General features: G+C 38.1%; 1 protein-coding gene across 1 annotated transcript; it reads left to right on the forward strand.

Annotated features, from left to right (window-relative positions):
• The first annotated feature begins 708 nt into the window (after positions 1–708).
• On the forward strand, positions 709–15,683 carry hhipl2 (HHIP-like 2). The gene is made up of 9 exons (XM_041249328.1): positions 709–991; positions 7,987–8,639; positions 9,535–9,678; positions 9,833–10,164; positions 11,249–11,375; positions 12,339–12,484; positions 13,063–13,144; positions 13,603–13,685; positions 15,165–15,683. Exons 1-9 carry the CDS (start codon positions 746–748, stop codon positions 15,581–15,583), a joined length of 2,232 nt encoding a protein of 743 aa, XP_041105262.1. The 5' UTR covers positions 709–745; the 3' UTR covers positions 15,584–15,683.
• The last annotated feature ends 1,450 nt before the right edge of the window (positions 15,684–17,133 follow it).

The following is a 17,133-nucleotide window of genomic DNA, read 5'->3' on the forward strand; positions in this document are numbered from 1 at the left end:
GTGTTAATGCTTTAATAATAATAATAATAATAATAATAATAAATAATAATAATAATAATAATAATAATAATTTTTCTGTTTGCAGAAAACTACTATTACCTTTGTCGTTACATGCGTAGAATTACATATTTTATGATTATGATTATTATTATTACTGTTTTACATTAGTCTTTCCTTTTGCATTATTTCCCACCAATTTTTAACCTTTGAGAACTGAAAATGGCATACATTTTTAGTTCACTAACTGTGGTTTCTGTGTGGCAATTTGACAGTTTGAAAGTTATTTCTGTAAAATTAAAGCAGGATAGTCTAGTCACATGAATTATTCAATATTTACATATTCAGATTACTTGACCTGGAGTAAAAAAGCAAAACAAAACAAAACAAAACAAAGCAAAAAAATCAGTGATACAGTATATTTACATTGAGAGTATGTTACAAATGCGCACACAGAGTGGTCTGGCACTACAACCTTTTCAAATACAATAAGCAGATTCAAAAGTGCGCTCTTTGAGTGACGTGTGAAATACTGACAGCGTGTGGTGTTACCCAGCCCACAAACACTTCATTGAGAACTAGAGCAAACACTGCGTTCTGACTGAGTTATAAAGTCGAGATGAGTGCACAAGATCCTCAAGGTCACCCAAAGAAGAATGCAGTCTTCTACCGCAAGGAATCTCAATCACCCTGGGCCAGGCTAGTCAAACCGATTGGAAAGCTGCATTACTCCCAATCATCTCAGTATATGCTTTTGATTTATTTGTTGTTTTTGATGGTGGAAGAATCATCTGGGCACCCCCAATGTTTAGACTACCGACCCCCATTCAGACCACCTCATCATTTGGAGTTCTGCACTCAGTATGGTAAGTTTGGGTGCTGTGATCAGAACAAAGACGATGCCGTTGCCGAGAGATACTGGGACATCATGGACGTTTTTGATATCCAGGGGCACGAACTGTGTGGTGGGTTCGTTAAAGACCTTCTCTGTCAGGTACAGTAATCTTCTATTGAACATGTTTGGTGCCTTTTTGAGTTTTGGATTTGAGCCACGCAGTTTTGTTCTTCGTTAAATACGTTTCCTGTGACGTTTTAAAAAAAAAGTTTATGCTAAAAAAAATTATTATTATTATTATTATTATTATTATTATTATTATTATTATTATTAGCAGTAGTAGTAGTATTTTTCATTTTAATATAAATCTAGTCAGAAAACGTCTGCAAAATAATTCCTTCAAAATTAGGCACAATAACTGGATATATTTTAGTTATCTACATTTATGTATTCTGTTAATTAATTGTGGTATACTGTTATTAAAAATGCACATTACATCACTTGTTTTTAAACATAAACAATGTGTTGTGACCAATGTTATGGCTTGTTTCATGAACACCAATTATCACAAGCCTTGGCCTAATGTTATTTTAGGTAAAGTAAAGCTAACCTAGTGCTAATCGGGATCTGTAAAACCAGCCGCAAATGTTTATTTTGTAAGTACTCAGGCTATTATTGACTCTTGAAACTAAGTTCATAAGTAAGACCTATGTTTAATTTCCCAGCACATTAATGAATCAGCTCTGTGTGATTTACTAAAACCTATCAATTCCCTGTGCCAAAAGCACCTGGAAATATTACAATCACGAGCCTCCAAGAAAACTTAACCCCCTAAGGTATTCAAGGAGTTGAGCGTTGTTCAAACGGGCTCGTTTTAAAATGTATTTGAGAGTGACTCAGGTATCATGAGGAAACTGATCATTTCGGTGACCAGCGCCAAACTTTCAGTAAATGTTAAACCCTGTGTCGTTCACTTCATTGCAAAAATAAGAGTTAGCATTGTTTTTATTTGTGAGACACGTGTACCTTGTACCTTAAAGGGTTAAACAGATTATGGAACAGTGCTAAGTAATCATTATTTTTTATTTTTATTTTTAAGCATCTTGGTGGTGGAAATGTACTGCTGAAATAAAAATAAATTAGGTTTTTGTTCGAAACATTTGTTTAGTGTCTTCCAAAAATAATTAACAGATTAATTATATGTTACGGTGAATGCCGAAATATTTGCAAATCTTAAGATTTACTGGTATATGTCGACATTTACCAAGCAAAACGGTAAATGACCGAAATAAACACGATAACGCTTTACTTCTGACATTTACCGGTACATCTTAAGAATAACCAAGTGCCTCAAATGACCAAATGTCTGGCTTTTGCGCATTGTAACGTTAGGTTATTACCATAACGTTAGGTTATTACCATAAACCTGGTTCCCTGAAAGAGAATGACAACCATTACCGAATGGGAAGAGCCTCTCTGACCGTCAATCTCTGAGCAAATACACAAAAGCTGCCATATCAGGGCCCTGCTGTGAGGGGGAAGTCCCACCCACCTCCAGCTAAAGGGACGTCCTCGCAGTGGCACATTGCCATTTTCTTTCGAAATCAGAGGTCAGCTGGGGACATGACCTCGAAAGGTAATGCTTGTCATTCTGTTTCAGGGAACCAGGGTTATGGTAATAACCTAACGTTCCCTTTCAATTCAACAGACAACCATTACCGAATGGGAAAGCTGTACCAAAGCTGTCGTGATTCCAGATTACCGACAGTACAGCCCCACGGCGATAGCAACAGAGCCCACATGACTCCTAAGGGCATGACGCCTGCAAAACTCTAGAGCCCAGAGAGGGTCTTGTTCGGTTTGTCACATCAAGGCGGTAAAAACGCACTGACTACCTGTCCATGTAGCAGCATTGCTCATCTAAGGAGGCGCCATGAAGGAAAGCCCACGAAGTTGCCTGGCCCCTGGTAGAGTGGGCCGTAATGTCCCCCGGTAACGGGGAGTCTGTCTTTTCATATGCCAATCGTATCGCATCTGTCACTCAGTGCGCTAGACGTTGCTTCCATAAGGCCTGACCACTAGAGCGGGACCCGTAGCAGACAAACAGCTGGTTGGACTGTTTCCAGGATGCCGTCCTATCCAAGTAACAGCGCAGAGCCTGAACTGGGCATAGTGTGTGTTGTCTACAGTCCTCCTCTGACTCATGTGGGGGAGGTCTGAAAGTTTCCAAAACCACTGATTGGTTAATATGGAATGAGAATACCGCTTTTGGCAAAAAGGATGGATTTGTTCTTAATGTTACCCGCGAGTCACTTCCAGTGAAAGCCATACATGTGTCATCGATGGACAGTGCATGAAGCTCACTTACTCATCTAGCAGATGTAATGGCTATTAAAAATGCCACTTTCAATGAAACAGGCCGCAGTTCTGCTGACGCCATGGGCTCAAATAGGGGAACCATAAGGGCCCGCAGTACCAGTTCTAGATCCCACTTGGGGACCATACTTTTCATGGGAGGATGAAGCCTCAGAGCCCCTTTAAGAAATTGCCCTGCCAGGAAATGTGCCCCAGGGGACATCGAGTCAATTTTGTCATGGCACACTGATATTGCTGCCAGGTATACCTTCAAAGTGGACGCAGATTTTCCTGCGTCAAACAGGTGTTGTGAAGGTTAATATCTTCTCAAACGGGCAAGTCACCAGATCGTGACCTTCAGCAAGGCACCAGTCTTGGAAAACTTTCCATTTATATGAGTACTGGGCTCTAGTGCTCGGCGCCCTAGCAGACTGTAGTGTTTCTACTACTGCATCTGGCAAACCTTGTCTGAATAGATGGCTCCGTTCAATGGCCAGACCCAGAGTTGGAGCTGGGCTGTGTTTGGGTGCCATAATAGCCCCTCCGCTTAGCTCAGGAGATCCTTGTGCAGTGGGAGCTGCCACGGCTAATCCGACAACATTTCGGAGCGGAGAGCAAACCAGGGGCATCTCAGCCATCTGGTTGCAATCAGCAGAACCTGTGCTCTCTAATGTCAGGGGTATTAATGGTAGCAGAGGGAACACATACAATAGCCCCTGTGGCCAGCGGTGAGCTAGCGCATCTACTCCCAGGGGACCCCTGTCTCTCTCCATAGAGAACCATAGGGGGCAATGAGTGGACTTGGCTGTGGCAAAGAGGTCGACTTGTGCCGGACGAAACCTCTTCCAAATCTGCTCCACGTTGAGGTCGACATCGAGATGCGCCGCGGTCGGTCCACAACAGCTCTTACATGGTGTAACAACTACACAAGGCCTCGTGTGGTGAAAAGAGCAATGGCCGCTCACTAATCTCTTCAGAGGGGTCGAAACCAGCTCTAGCCAGAAAACTGACCGAGAATAAAGCAAGGGCACTCTTTTAGACACGCTTGAGCACAATTTTTACCGTGAATGAATCTTTAATTTGCGGTCCAACAAATTAGCCAAATTCAGTACGTAAAAGCAAAAGCAATGTACGACCTGTCTCAGAGAGATGAGAGAGAAAATGGCGATGTGCTACTGTGAGGACCTCCCTCTTCAGCAGCAGGGCACTGATAGGGCAGCTTTCGTATATTTGCTCAGAGATTGATGGTCAGAGAGGCTCTTCCCATTCGGTAATAGTTGTCATTCGAATTGAAAGGGAACTCCTGTGTAGCTCAAAGGGCCACAAAGTGCTGCAATATGTAAATTCATATACTGTATATCTATTCACTGCCTGTGTTTGTGGCGTTTTGTGTCCTAACCAAAGTGTGATTTTCTGTTGAAAAAACAAAGGTCCTAAATGATTTAATGGGATTAACTATTTGCTAGTTTTCATCAGATGGCTATGTATTTGGAGTACGATATCCTTCAACACCATTCTCATTTGTTTTATTTGCAGATTGACCAGAATGTTGGTTGTTCTACATAAGTGGAGCACAGTATTGTTCAGTGTGGAACTAGTTCTCAATTGTGCATAACTGTAAGCTCATTAATGGTTATTTATTAATGAAAAACGTGTATACAGAAATAAATATATTGTTCAACATTAATGTTTTATGTTAAAGGAAAATTTATATGCAGAAATACATGTAGGCCTATAATTGACCATTTTTATATGCAGGTAAAAATATATTCCTTGATGATATACCTGTATTTACAAAAAAGCTTTGGTAAATCATAAGATTAATCGGTAAATGTATGAAAAGCAACTTATTTCTTTATAATCTTGGACATTTACCACCTTAAATGTTGATATTTACCAGTAGAACGTAAGATTGACCAGATTCTGACTTTTACCATAACACATATACAACATTCTGACCCAATTAATTGTTTATTTATACAATTAATTAGACCTTTACCTCTGACAGATTACTTGGTAACCCTGACTATGTTGATGACTGTAGTGTTGGGATTTGGGTTAGAGATGTTGGTCTGCCCCCACCTTCTCTACAAAAAGAGAGCACAGTTATATAAGAGTGATACGCATTTAGGACATGTGCTGTAATGTATATGTGCTTGGTGGATATGTTCAGACATGGTAGTCAGAAGCCCATGAACTGTTTAGCTGTCAATTTTATTTGTGGAAATAATTCATTTATGATATAAACTTAATGTGGAACATTATGATCCCCTTTCAGGGAATGCATATTACAGAGACACTGATTTAGGATCCAATGTTTATTTAACACTTGCATCATACTTTCAGCATCTTATGAAATCATGTTGTTTTCAATTTGATTTTATTGGGTATTCCCCCCCCCCCCCCCCCCCCTTCATGAAAGGTGAGGGAAGCTGTTCATTTAAGCTTTACAAGCACACCGTGGTCTTGATCTGAACACCACATGGCACTTTTTGATCAATTGTTTTTTTTTTTTTTTTTTTTTTTTTTTTAATAACAGAAACAAAGCAGAAAAAAACAAACAGAAAAATAACATAAACATTGCCAATGCTTGCACCTTAAAATAATAAAATAACTAAGAAAAAGTTACTACAATAATGTTATCTAAAAATAAAATGAAGCTAGTATGAAGGTAATGGAAAGGAAGCCCATGTCATTTAAACATCAGTGTAGCCAAATCGGCAGCAGTTGCTCTCCATGCCTGTATAGTTGTCACACGTGCCTTATTAATCCTGGCTGTGGAGCATTCCAAAAAAAACAATGCTTCTAAAGTCCAAGAGCCAGGTAGCAATCACAGGAGGCATAGGGTCTATCCAAAGCCGTAAAATTGATTTCTTGGCTGCAGTTAACCCTGCCAGAATTTTAAAAGTATGTATGGAGTAGCATATGCTTTATGGATAAGTTTAAAGTGTATTAATTGTTGAGCTGGGTTCTTGGAAGCTAAAAACGTATTGTTCCATACATCGTCCCAATCAGGAGAAAAGCCCAGCTTTTACATTTTTTTGTAACTGGCAGAGTATTACATGCTTGTTTTAGCAGGTGTCCATAGATAGTTGAGACTGTCCCTGGTGAACAGCTGTCTGTCACCAGCCAGTCTATCAAAGGATGAGGACATACATCTGAGTCCCAAGGAACCCCATAGGCATGTAAAGCAGACCTTAGTCTTAAATATAGAAAATAAGAGAAACCTGGGGAGAGAGAGACCACATGGCACATTTAAGTGCACATATGTTTTCATTGGAGCTGTTAATTCGCTAAAAGGAAACGTTTAAAAGAAAAACATGTGATTTGCCCAATGAAAACAGGCTTCGTTCGCATAAATGTAGCTATTATTGTACCAAATTTCAAAGATTAAGATACATTAATACTCATACATTTAATGGAAATGAGTATATTCTCACAAGAAAACACGTGACCAAAAAAATCTTCCCAGATTGCTTCTGTTTTTTTTTTAATTTTTATTAAAACATGGTGAGTCCTATAGGAATTAGGTTAAATTGAGAAGCAGAAGAAACCGTCTATTTTTAGTTAATTGAAGAATTTGATGTGGCGACGGAAAAAAGGCATATCAGTTTAAGTTAGTAGTTTTCAACCCCAGTCCTCGGGGACCCCTGTTTCTTCTGGTTTTCATTCCAACTGAGCTCTCAATTACTTAGCTAGACTCAAATTTGAACTATTTGCTTAATTAGACCTTTTTAATTGTTTTCAGCTTTTAAACAGTTGGAGATTTCAAGGTAACTATACAATTTTATAAGTAACTTGATATCTGCAACTTTTTAGGAGCTGAGGACAATTAAAAAGGTCTAATTAAGCACATTATTAGTCCAATTAAAGGTTTGGTTAAGTTATTGAAAACTCAGTTGGAATGAAAACCATCAGACACAGGGGTCCCACGGACCAGGATTAGGCAACGCGACGCAGTGTGCACCTCACTTCATAGTGGCAATGCACTGGAGAACATAGGCAAGGCATGCAGCTGTATAATTGAATCTTCCTTGACTGATTACTGACTGGTGCATGAACTCTTGTCAAAATCTAAATGGCAAAACTCAGGATTGCAACAAAAAAAGAAATTATAAAAAGTGGAAGGCCAAAACCAAACTTGCATGAGGTAAGTACTTACAGAAAAGCGGGAAGAGTTGAAACGGTATTTCGGTGTACAATTGCGAATGGATCGCTATTAGTAGACTACATTGTAAGAAAATGTATCTGCCATCTAAAAGTTGTTGCATCACTTTTAAACCATTCCTTGTTGCTAGTATATTAGGAGGCTGTAACTAGTAGCTAACACCTTTTAATTGGAATGCTACAAGTGACAATAATGTAATAATGCATTAGGCACATGGCAGTGTATCAAGCACAAATAACTACAAAGCGTCAAAGTTAAATCCAGCAGCACAACAGGAAATGTGCACTTTTTTATTTATTTACAACCATTGATAGAAGCTAGTGACGGATGCACTTTACACATGTTGTTCATTACCTACACTATATAACAAATTTGGCCTGCTTTATTGAGCACCCACAAAGAGGAATAAAGGCTGTTGGATAGCATGTTTCAATGTAGTATGTATGACAACAAAATCAGATGGGAATAGAGACTGAAGTGCTCACTCACCCCTTCTATGGCAACCTTGAGATATGCTGTCTGGAGAAGCTCATATTCCCAGTATCCAGCGCCTCCTCTCACAAGCAGCAAGTATTAACCAGAACTAGGCAAATCGTCATCAAGTCCATTAACAGGCTCATGTGTTCTGCAGGAGTGCTCCCCCTATGCTGCTCATCTATTTGATGCGGAGGACCCATACACTCCTGTGAGAAACCTCCCAGGATTGTGCTTCAACTACTGCTCAGAATTTCACATTAAATGCCAGTCAGTCATCACACTCCTAACTGATGACAAGAGCCTTCGGGAGTCCTGTGAGAAGGACCGATATAAATTCTGTAATCTAATGAACCTGCCAGACCAAGACTACTGCTTTCCTAATGTGATACAAAACACAGATCTCAATAGCAATCTGGGCTCTGTGGTGCAGGATTCCAAAGGCTGCTTTCAGCTTTGCCTGATCGAAGTGGCTAATGGTCTGAGGAACCCTGTGTTGATGCTGCATGCTAATGACAACACCCACCGCATGTTTGTGGCGGAGCAGCTAGGCTTCGTTTGGATTTACTTGCCGGATGGTAGCCGATTGGAAGAGCCTTTCTTGAACCTCAGTGCGGCAGTATTTACCACCCCCTGGGCAGGAGATGAAAGAGGGTTTTTGGGACTTGCTTTTCATCCGAAATACAAAAACAATGGCAAATTCTTTGTCTACTATTCTGTCTTAGTCAAGAGCCAGGTAGAAAAGGTCAGAATCACTGAGTTCAAGGTATCGTCGTTGGATATGAACAAAGCCGATCCTAATTCTGAAAGGTAAACATTTGTAAGTGTATAATTAAAGGTTTAATAAGACTATTTATTATTTCAAAGCAAAGCACTTGATGGCTTAATTTAGTTTTAATGGTAGATTAATCTAATTTTATAATACACTATTGTGGTTCCAATTGGCTCTTGTCAAATAAAGGTTGCATCATGAAAACTGAAATAGCAAGATTGAACCAGCAGTGGGAGCATTATGTCTTCAACCCTGGTCCTAGAGAGCTACTGTGGCTTTTCATTTCAACCAATCTTTCTGTTACTTAACTGAACTAATTATTGGCTTAATTAGTCAAGAGTAACAGGTGTTCCAGATCTTTAGCCACTGATGATGTAAAGACACCTATAAAACCTACTGGAAAGGGGCTCTCCAGGATCAGGGTTGGAGTCCACTGTCTTAGAATGAACTGCATCCCTGCTAGCTCACATTGCACACAGAACTTTCCTAGTTCTACAGCACAGTAGATAAAGTGAATAGTAAAGACAACATTCATCTATGGGTTCTATTCTTATTGAGATTTATTAAGTATAGATTATAACAAATAGTCCCTTATTATTGCATGTTCATTATTGGTACTATACAATAATTTAATCTTGCACTCAGCAAAACATATGCATATTAACAAGCATACATTGTTTGTTCCATTCTTTTTTTATATAAACATTCACATTAATAAAGAAATAAACCACAGCAATAAAAACATAAACAACAGAAAATTGTAGTTTAATACATTTTAAATCCTTAAAAGATTGTTCCAAAAATGGACAACTTATGTTACACAACTTGTTGCTTCTGCAATAGACTTTGATACATCTGTAATTTTGTATTTCATGAATCCAAAATGTTTTTTTTTTTATGCATTCTGATAGAAAAGTGCAATTCAATTGACAGGTTAATTCTTGAGATTGAGGAACCTGCTTCGAATCACAACGGTGGACAACTCCTGTTCGGTCTGGATGGCTACATGTATGTCTTTACTGGAGATGGTGGAAAAGCTGGGGACCCCTTTGGGAAATTTGGGAATGCTCAAAACAAGTAAGTTAACTTTATAACTCATATGTAAAAGTGTTGCTGGAATATTAATTCCCAATATCCCAGTGTCTTTTCACATTATTGTTTTGCTGTTTGTATAGGAAATAACCATTAACACCTATAGATTCCAAAATTTCATTTTCACTTTTCTGTTTAGGAGTGCACTACTAGGCAAAGTGTTACGGATTGATGTAGATGGGACTGACTCGTATGGAAAACCATATAGAATTCCTTTAGATAACCCCTTCAGGTCCGATAAAAACGCCCGTCCTGAAGTATATGCCTATGGAGTGAGGAACATGTGGCGCTGCTCAATGGATCGAGGGGACCCTGTCTCTCACAATGGAAGAGGCAGGATATTCTGTGGTGACGTGGGCCAGAACAGATATGAAGAGGTTGACTTCATAGTGAAAGGAGGCAACTATGGCTGGCGAGCAAAAGAGGGATTTGAATGCTATGATGCTAACCTGTGTCACAACTCATCTTTGGGTAAGCCACTTATTTTTTAAATAAATTTAGTTGACTCCAATTTTTTACCCTGGTTTTTTCCCCAGTTTAGTGGGGCAATTATTATCTGTATCCTTGGCTCACTGCTTGCACCTCCCCCCTGCTGACTCACTGCGCCACCCCATAGGAACTCTTGGTCATGGTCGGCTGTGACATAGCCTGGACTTGAACCTGTGATCCCCAGACTATAGGGCACATCCTGCACTCCATGTGGAGTGCTTTTACTGGATGCACTTTATAGAGAAACTGGCCGCATTACCAAGAGTACCCTGCAGTATCTCTATGACATTTGGAATCATTGGAGATGAAACACTATAAAGCTGCTGAGAACACACTGAACAGTCCCTTCAGGACAAGTTTGTGCAACAACCCTGTGAATAAAAACAAATGTTAAATACATAATACTGTGTGTGTGTGTGTGTGTGTGTGTGTGTGTGTGTGTGTGTGTGTGTGTGTGTGTGTGTGTGTGTGTGTGTGTGTGTGTGTGTGTGTGTGTGTGTGTGTGTGTGTGTGTGTGTGTGTGTGTGTGTGTGTGTGTGTGTGTGTGTGTGTGTGTGTGTGTGTGTGTGTGTGTGTGTCGACAAATTTTAGAAAATGTACTTTTTGTTCTCTGATCCATTTCCTGATGTCTCTTTAGTTTAATATGGTAAAAGCATAAGCAAGTGTTGGAGCACAAAATAATAAGAAAATATGGTGAAGTACAGATTGTAAAGCATAATATAACTATGCTAATATATACTGTTCATGTATATGCAGTTTAAATTGTGACTACAGTAAAATATATTCAAAAAGCGTTTTATTTTTAGATTTGTAAAAGCTGTGACAGGGCTGCTGATGGTCAGGTAGGCATAAATCAGGAATCACAATTTTATTTTTAATATTTAAATACAAATTTCAGTTGCCCATTGAAAAGGGTTTTAGGCAACATTGATTTTCTATTCCCGTCCAAACACACATTTTCACATGTATGGTCAACCTGCCTACCTAAAACCTACCCAAAACATCTGGGGAAAAAAAACTGTTTGTTTTTTGTACAGTAAATGTATTACTCTTTTTTAATTGACAGATGACATCCTTCCTATTTTTGCCTATAGTCACAAGATTGGCAAATCTGTTACTGGAGGGTACGTGTACCGAGGATGCGAGTCACCAAATCTAAACGGCTTGTACATTTTTGGTGATTTCATGTCTGGGTAAGTTGATGAGATTCATTTGCTTTGCATTTAGGCATACACAACATCATAAACACACACATTAAGGGTATAAGAAAGGTACAAAAATGAATCATTAAACACTAAGTAGCTAAAATAATGTGTTATTTGTTTTTTACCGTTCTCTTACCTTTTTATAATGTCTGAAATCATTCAGTGAGATTCTTATTGCAAAACCTCAAGAAAAGAATATGTCTGTGCTAAGGTGCTTTTACCTGAGTTTAGGGGCTGTTCTTCAGTTGTTGTTGCCTGCCATAGATATTTGTAACATCGACTAGATCAGACAAAGTGTCTGTAAAACTAAGAGCCAGCAAGTGATTTGCAACTGGATCAAGTTTCTTTTTGTTTTGCTGACAATAAACTGCTGTGTGCTAGAGGGTACTGGAGCTTGCTAATATAGTCTTAAATTGATTTCTATGTTTTAACAGAAAAAATAAAAATCATATGAAGTTTATCAAATGAGAAACAAACAACTTAAGTGTGCTTGGGAGACCTGTATTGTATTGCCTAGTTGTGTGGTTCTAGCTTTGCCATATTATCGGGAGCTTTTCTCCATCCAAAAAAATAGGAGTTAAATAAAAGACTGGAGTAAGCATTTTAAAAATAGCTCTTGGCTCACCACTCAGAATGATTGCAAACAGTAAGAGAAAAGTACACAAACAAAATTGAAATTTGATAATATACTGAATAATATACATAACAGTATTATAAAAATATACATACTATATATACTATTATAGTTAATTGATGACACGATGTTAGTTATTATACATAGGGAGTTTCAATTTCTTTCTTGTAGGTGCTTTATGGCAATAGATGGTTAAAGTCTTGATTGTACACATAAATGGATTAAAACAATAGCTATGCTGATGACAGTAACCTCTACAGGTGTTATCTTCAACTAACAAATACATCCTAAAATATGAGATTTTATTTTTCATCTAGTCGGCTTATGGCGTTGCAGGAAGATAGGAAGACTGGAACTTGGAAGGAGAAAAAGATCTGCATGGGTCAAATGCAAACCTGTTCTTTTCCCAGACTGATCAATCATTACCACAAATTTATTATCTCCTTTGCGGAAGATGAAGCAGGTGACAAACCATTAGAATAACAGGCAATGGATTCTATAGTAAAGGGCAATTTTGTCATTTTATGTTTTTTTAGGTACAGTATTAGATTTTTTACAGTAACTGTGTAATCCAGCACTGTCTAATCTGGCCCAAGCGAAGCTGGATTACATACATGGAAATACCTTCATTTTGAGTTTATAGTAAACATGAATAACAAAAAGACTAAATCTAAGTTTAATAGAGTAAAACCTTTTAAGAAAAAAATATATACAGGGTGATTAATGCACCTTAAAAAAATAAATAAAAAACACATTATTTTATTCCAGTTAGATAGGACACTGAACACTTTGTTCATGACGTGTTTCTGTCACCTGTTACTGTCTACTATCTACATGTAATCTGAAACAAAATTAAAAAAGATTATTAATGTTATTTTTTCTAGGGGAGTTGTTTACAGCATGAATCTGCATGTATATGTATTTTAAATGTATGCAACCATTTTCATATTGAATGGTTAGTTACACTGCAGCTGTGATTTTTACATTTTTACTTTGATATTAAACCAATATAAATGAGCCATTTGTGTTTGAACTTACTAGGGGAGCTGTACTTCATGTCGACTTCACATCCAACTGCCTATTCTCCATATGGAACAATTTACAAGTTTATTGATCCTTCCAGGTTTGTGTTTTATATTTTCACTTTAAAACAAGTACCTGATGTGCTATATATACTGCACTGAATTCTGATGAGTACAAGACCAAAGAGATGTAAAGTTGACTTTGAGCCAAAGATAGGCTGGGGACATGTACACGCGGTTCCTAAAAGCTGCTGTTCTATTCATAAGGATTTCCAAACTGAATGTGTGTTAATTGGGATATCGCAAGGTGCAGTTAGTTTAAAAAAAAAAAAAAAACCCAAAAGAAGAAAAACTACAGACAGTATTTCCAAATATCCAGCTAAGCAACACTTTTTATAGTAGATGTCATTGAGTATTCCTGGTTTGCTCGGTGTTCCAGATTCCTTCCACATTGGTTTGCGGTTGGTTCTTACTGGCTGGTCAGGACTATTTCTGACTTTGAGATAAATAAAAGCTATACTTGTGCTACTTCTAGCTATACATTTTTTGTTTTTAATAGGAGAGCGCCACCGGGAAAATGTAAACAGAAACCTCTTCCTGTGAAAGTGAAAGGGAAACGAAGACCGTTTGTGCCCCAAGCACGTAAGTCACTGCATCATCTCTCCAAGTTGTTTTTGGCTCTTGTATAATGCTTTGATGTCCGAACTCTCTTCCTGCTAGGATATCTACCAAACTGTATTTATTATTTCTTTGTTGCTTTCCAAAATACACAGCTTTATATCACAACCAAAAATAGAACCTTTAATAGTATTCCTCAGTTTTTTTTAATTTTTTTTATTTTTTTACCATGAACATTTTTTTAAATATCTGAAATATACTACAGTGCTTAAAAGGTACAGTAGCACCTTTGGTATTGTGGTCATCACTCAGCCACATTCTTCTGCTATAACCAAAAAATTATTTTTTTTAATGTGCTGTGGTTAAGTGCCAGTGCTACTAATTCCAATTCCAAGTTTATTTTTAATGATATATCTCACTACCCCTACTTCAGCCTATGTGACCATCTGCATAACAAATTTGTCTGGTAAAAGGATTTACAGTTCTCAATCCCAACCTGCCATACCTTTATCTGAGTTTTAAGTGGACCTTGCGTTGGTAGAACCTTCGTGTATTTCAGAGGGCTGGAGCTGGGGCTCCTGCCTTGTGTCATCCCACTAAAATATCTGTCAGTCATCCTATTTAAACTTTAGCCAGCTCCCTAATTCTTGTCATGCTTGCTGTGTCATCTCTGCAACGGTCCCCTCTGGACGCAAGTGAAGCCAACCTTAGAGGCCGACAACGTCGTCTTGCCCTCCGAGAGGAAGGTTCCCGCTGGTCAGAGGGGACCTCTGGCCAAAACATTTTCAGCTACATTTAGTTTTCCATTCTCTTGCTTAAATCTATTCATTTGCACCTGTGCCAGTCTCTCTTTTCGGAGAACAAAGCTTGCGCTCAACTTTCGAGCTAGTCATTGACTCAGCTTATCGAAGGTGGCTCTTACAGCTGCGGGGAGAGACCCCTGACCCTCTTTATGTATTTATTTCTTTATTTTCTTTCCCAGTGCTTTTGCTCTCCCTGCATAGATCGCAAGGCTCTCCATGCGGCCTCAGAGCGTCAGCTGAGTCTGACCTCTCTCAATTAGAAGTCTCAGTAAGAAAGGGAGACCTCCGTTCATCCTCTATCCTTCCTTAGTTTCCCCTTGGGGGAAGTTACCTCGCTTCCCGGCCTTGGAGGTTGATCAGTTCGGCCTCACCTCAGCGAGGGTGGTTCTCTGAGTAGGCAAGGGGAAACCCCTATTCTGTTGCTGAAGTCACAAGTGCTTAGTCTCTTTATTCAACTATTCCCTTTTCACAGGCCTGGCTCCTGTCTTGTGAACTAGTTTTGATAATGTGCGGTAGCATTTCTTAACAGGAGATTTGATTTAGAAAAATAACGTTGCATTTTGTTTCCCAAAAGCCGCAGTAAAATAACCATTTATGCCCTGACACCATTTACATGAAATTTTCTGTCAACTTGTTTTCCAGTACTTGATGCTAATGCACTGTTTGCTAAAAAAATACCTCCTTCTTTCTTTTCTGACAGTGACAGTTTTGGACATGAACAACAATCCACCCACTAGGGTACCACCAAAAAAGATGAAATTTACCACAAAGCCACTTGCTACAACTACTTTCAGGTCTATGACCGTGAGACCTACCACCTTGGCAACAATGGAACCTACAAGGAAAATCTATACCAAAAAGCCAGCTCTTAAAACAACCGCACCCAGAACTCATCCAAAAACAAATCCCAAACCTCCAGAGACAACAAGAAAATACTTTTTATCAAAAGCAGAGAACAAAATCAAGAAAAAAACATCTGTGCCACATGTGAATAAATCAAAGGGCAAACATAAACCCAAGCAGGTGCAAAAGCCAGTGAAGTTCAGTACTTCACAGAGAACAACAATCAGACCTAAAGGTTCTTCTAGGAAGCAGAAGGGATCCCAAACTGTCAAATAGTTTGACTCTGCAAGGCAGCAAAATGTAAGGTTTACAATAGAGCATAAAATTCAACTCAACAAAACAGTCAAGGATTTTGATGCTATTTGCCGTTTCAATGTCAAAGGGTTATTTTATTAAAACAGTGGTATTAAAAACATCCACATTTATGAAATGTACACATGAGAAAAGTTGTGTTAAAAGTACTTTTTTCTTTTGCTTTTCACCAAGCCTCTGTATTTCTTATATTGTAAGTAACTCAAGGGGGTACATATCCTGTTTTTCCTGAAACAGCTACAGTATGTTGAAAGAGGGGTCATGCTGTACATGAGAAACCCTCGTAAAAGTTTACCACAGTAAGGTTGTACAATGTTTCTGTAGTTTCCCAGTGGTTATACTATGCATTTACCATAGTTTGCCTTGATTTGGCATGTTTTTTTTGTTTTTTTTTTAAATACGATTAACCATAACTCTGAGCTTTAAAATGTTTACCTGTGCGTTACCATATTTGCATGCTTTTTCCCCACTGTGCTTTTACTATGGTAAACTTTTATAAGGGAACATCTCTGAATCCTCCTTATTGCTCCTCTGAGTTAAGAAATTACCCAGGGAAAATAGTTTGATGGAAATGGAAATCAAATTTAGCTTTACAGTGTTAGTGTTATTTCTATATTCATCTAAAATTACAAGAAAAAAGAAAGATTGTGGAGATTAAGTAATTGTGTGAACAAATTGGACCGTAATCATTGTTTTATATTACTCAAAACACACACCGTTTCTGTGAAAATAATACATCACAAGAAATAGTTTTGGAAAGAACTTGGGAAGTGCCGGTAACAATGGGAATTATGGATTATTTAAAGGACACAAAGATTGAAACTATTAACAGAAAGTACAAGCTTAATCTCGTGCCAATTGCGATAGTACAAGAACAGGAGGCTTGCCAAATATCAAACCTGTATGAAAAGGTTGCCTGAACATATTTAATATGAATCTAAATAGAATGATCACCAAAAGTATACCAAGAAAATCCACAGATGGATGCATTAACCAAAATGTTAGCATTGGGGATGATTCAAACAACATATGTCTTCAATGTACTGTAGAATGAGACAGTTCAGACAGAAGAGATATTCTGAAGAACATGCTAAATTGTGGTTGGTTTTGTTGTCTTTGTGGGTGTTAATTATTTTATTTGGGATAGATCAGTGTTTTAATAAGCCCCAATGTTATAATCCAATATTTCACTCCCCAGCACTTTATATGTGCTTGTAACTTGAACTAGATATCAGTAAACCATCAATTTGTTTGTTTTTATGACTGGGACTGAATATTGTGGTGCCAAAAAGAAACATGGTAATTTAGATTTATGCCATATTATCCTGTTTTACTTTCAAATTCTAGAACTAAAGTTCTGTATTAACCCTTTGAAGCAACTGTTTGGAATTATTGTGTTGGATAAAATTGTGTACTTTTTCCCCCATCAATACACTAATGGGAGAAATGCTTTTCCCTCATGCCTCTCTCTTGTGAACTCTTAAAATATACTGCATGCAAACATATATCTATAT

This window comes from Polyodon spathula, chromosome 5, assembly GCF_017654505.1.
Source record: "Polyodon spathula isolate WHYD16114869_AA chromosome 5, ASM1765450v1, whole genome shotgun sequence".
NCBI classification, from domain to species: Eukaryota; Metazoa; Chordata; class Actinopteri; order Acipenseriformes; family Polyodontidae; genus Polyodon; species Polyodon spathula.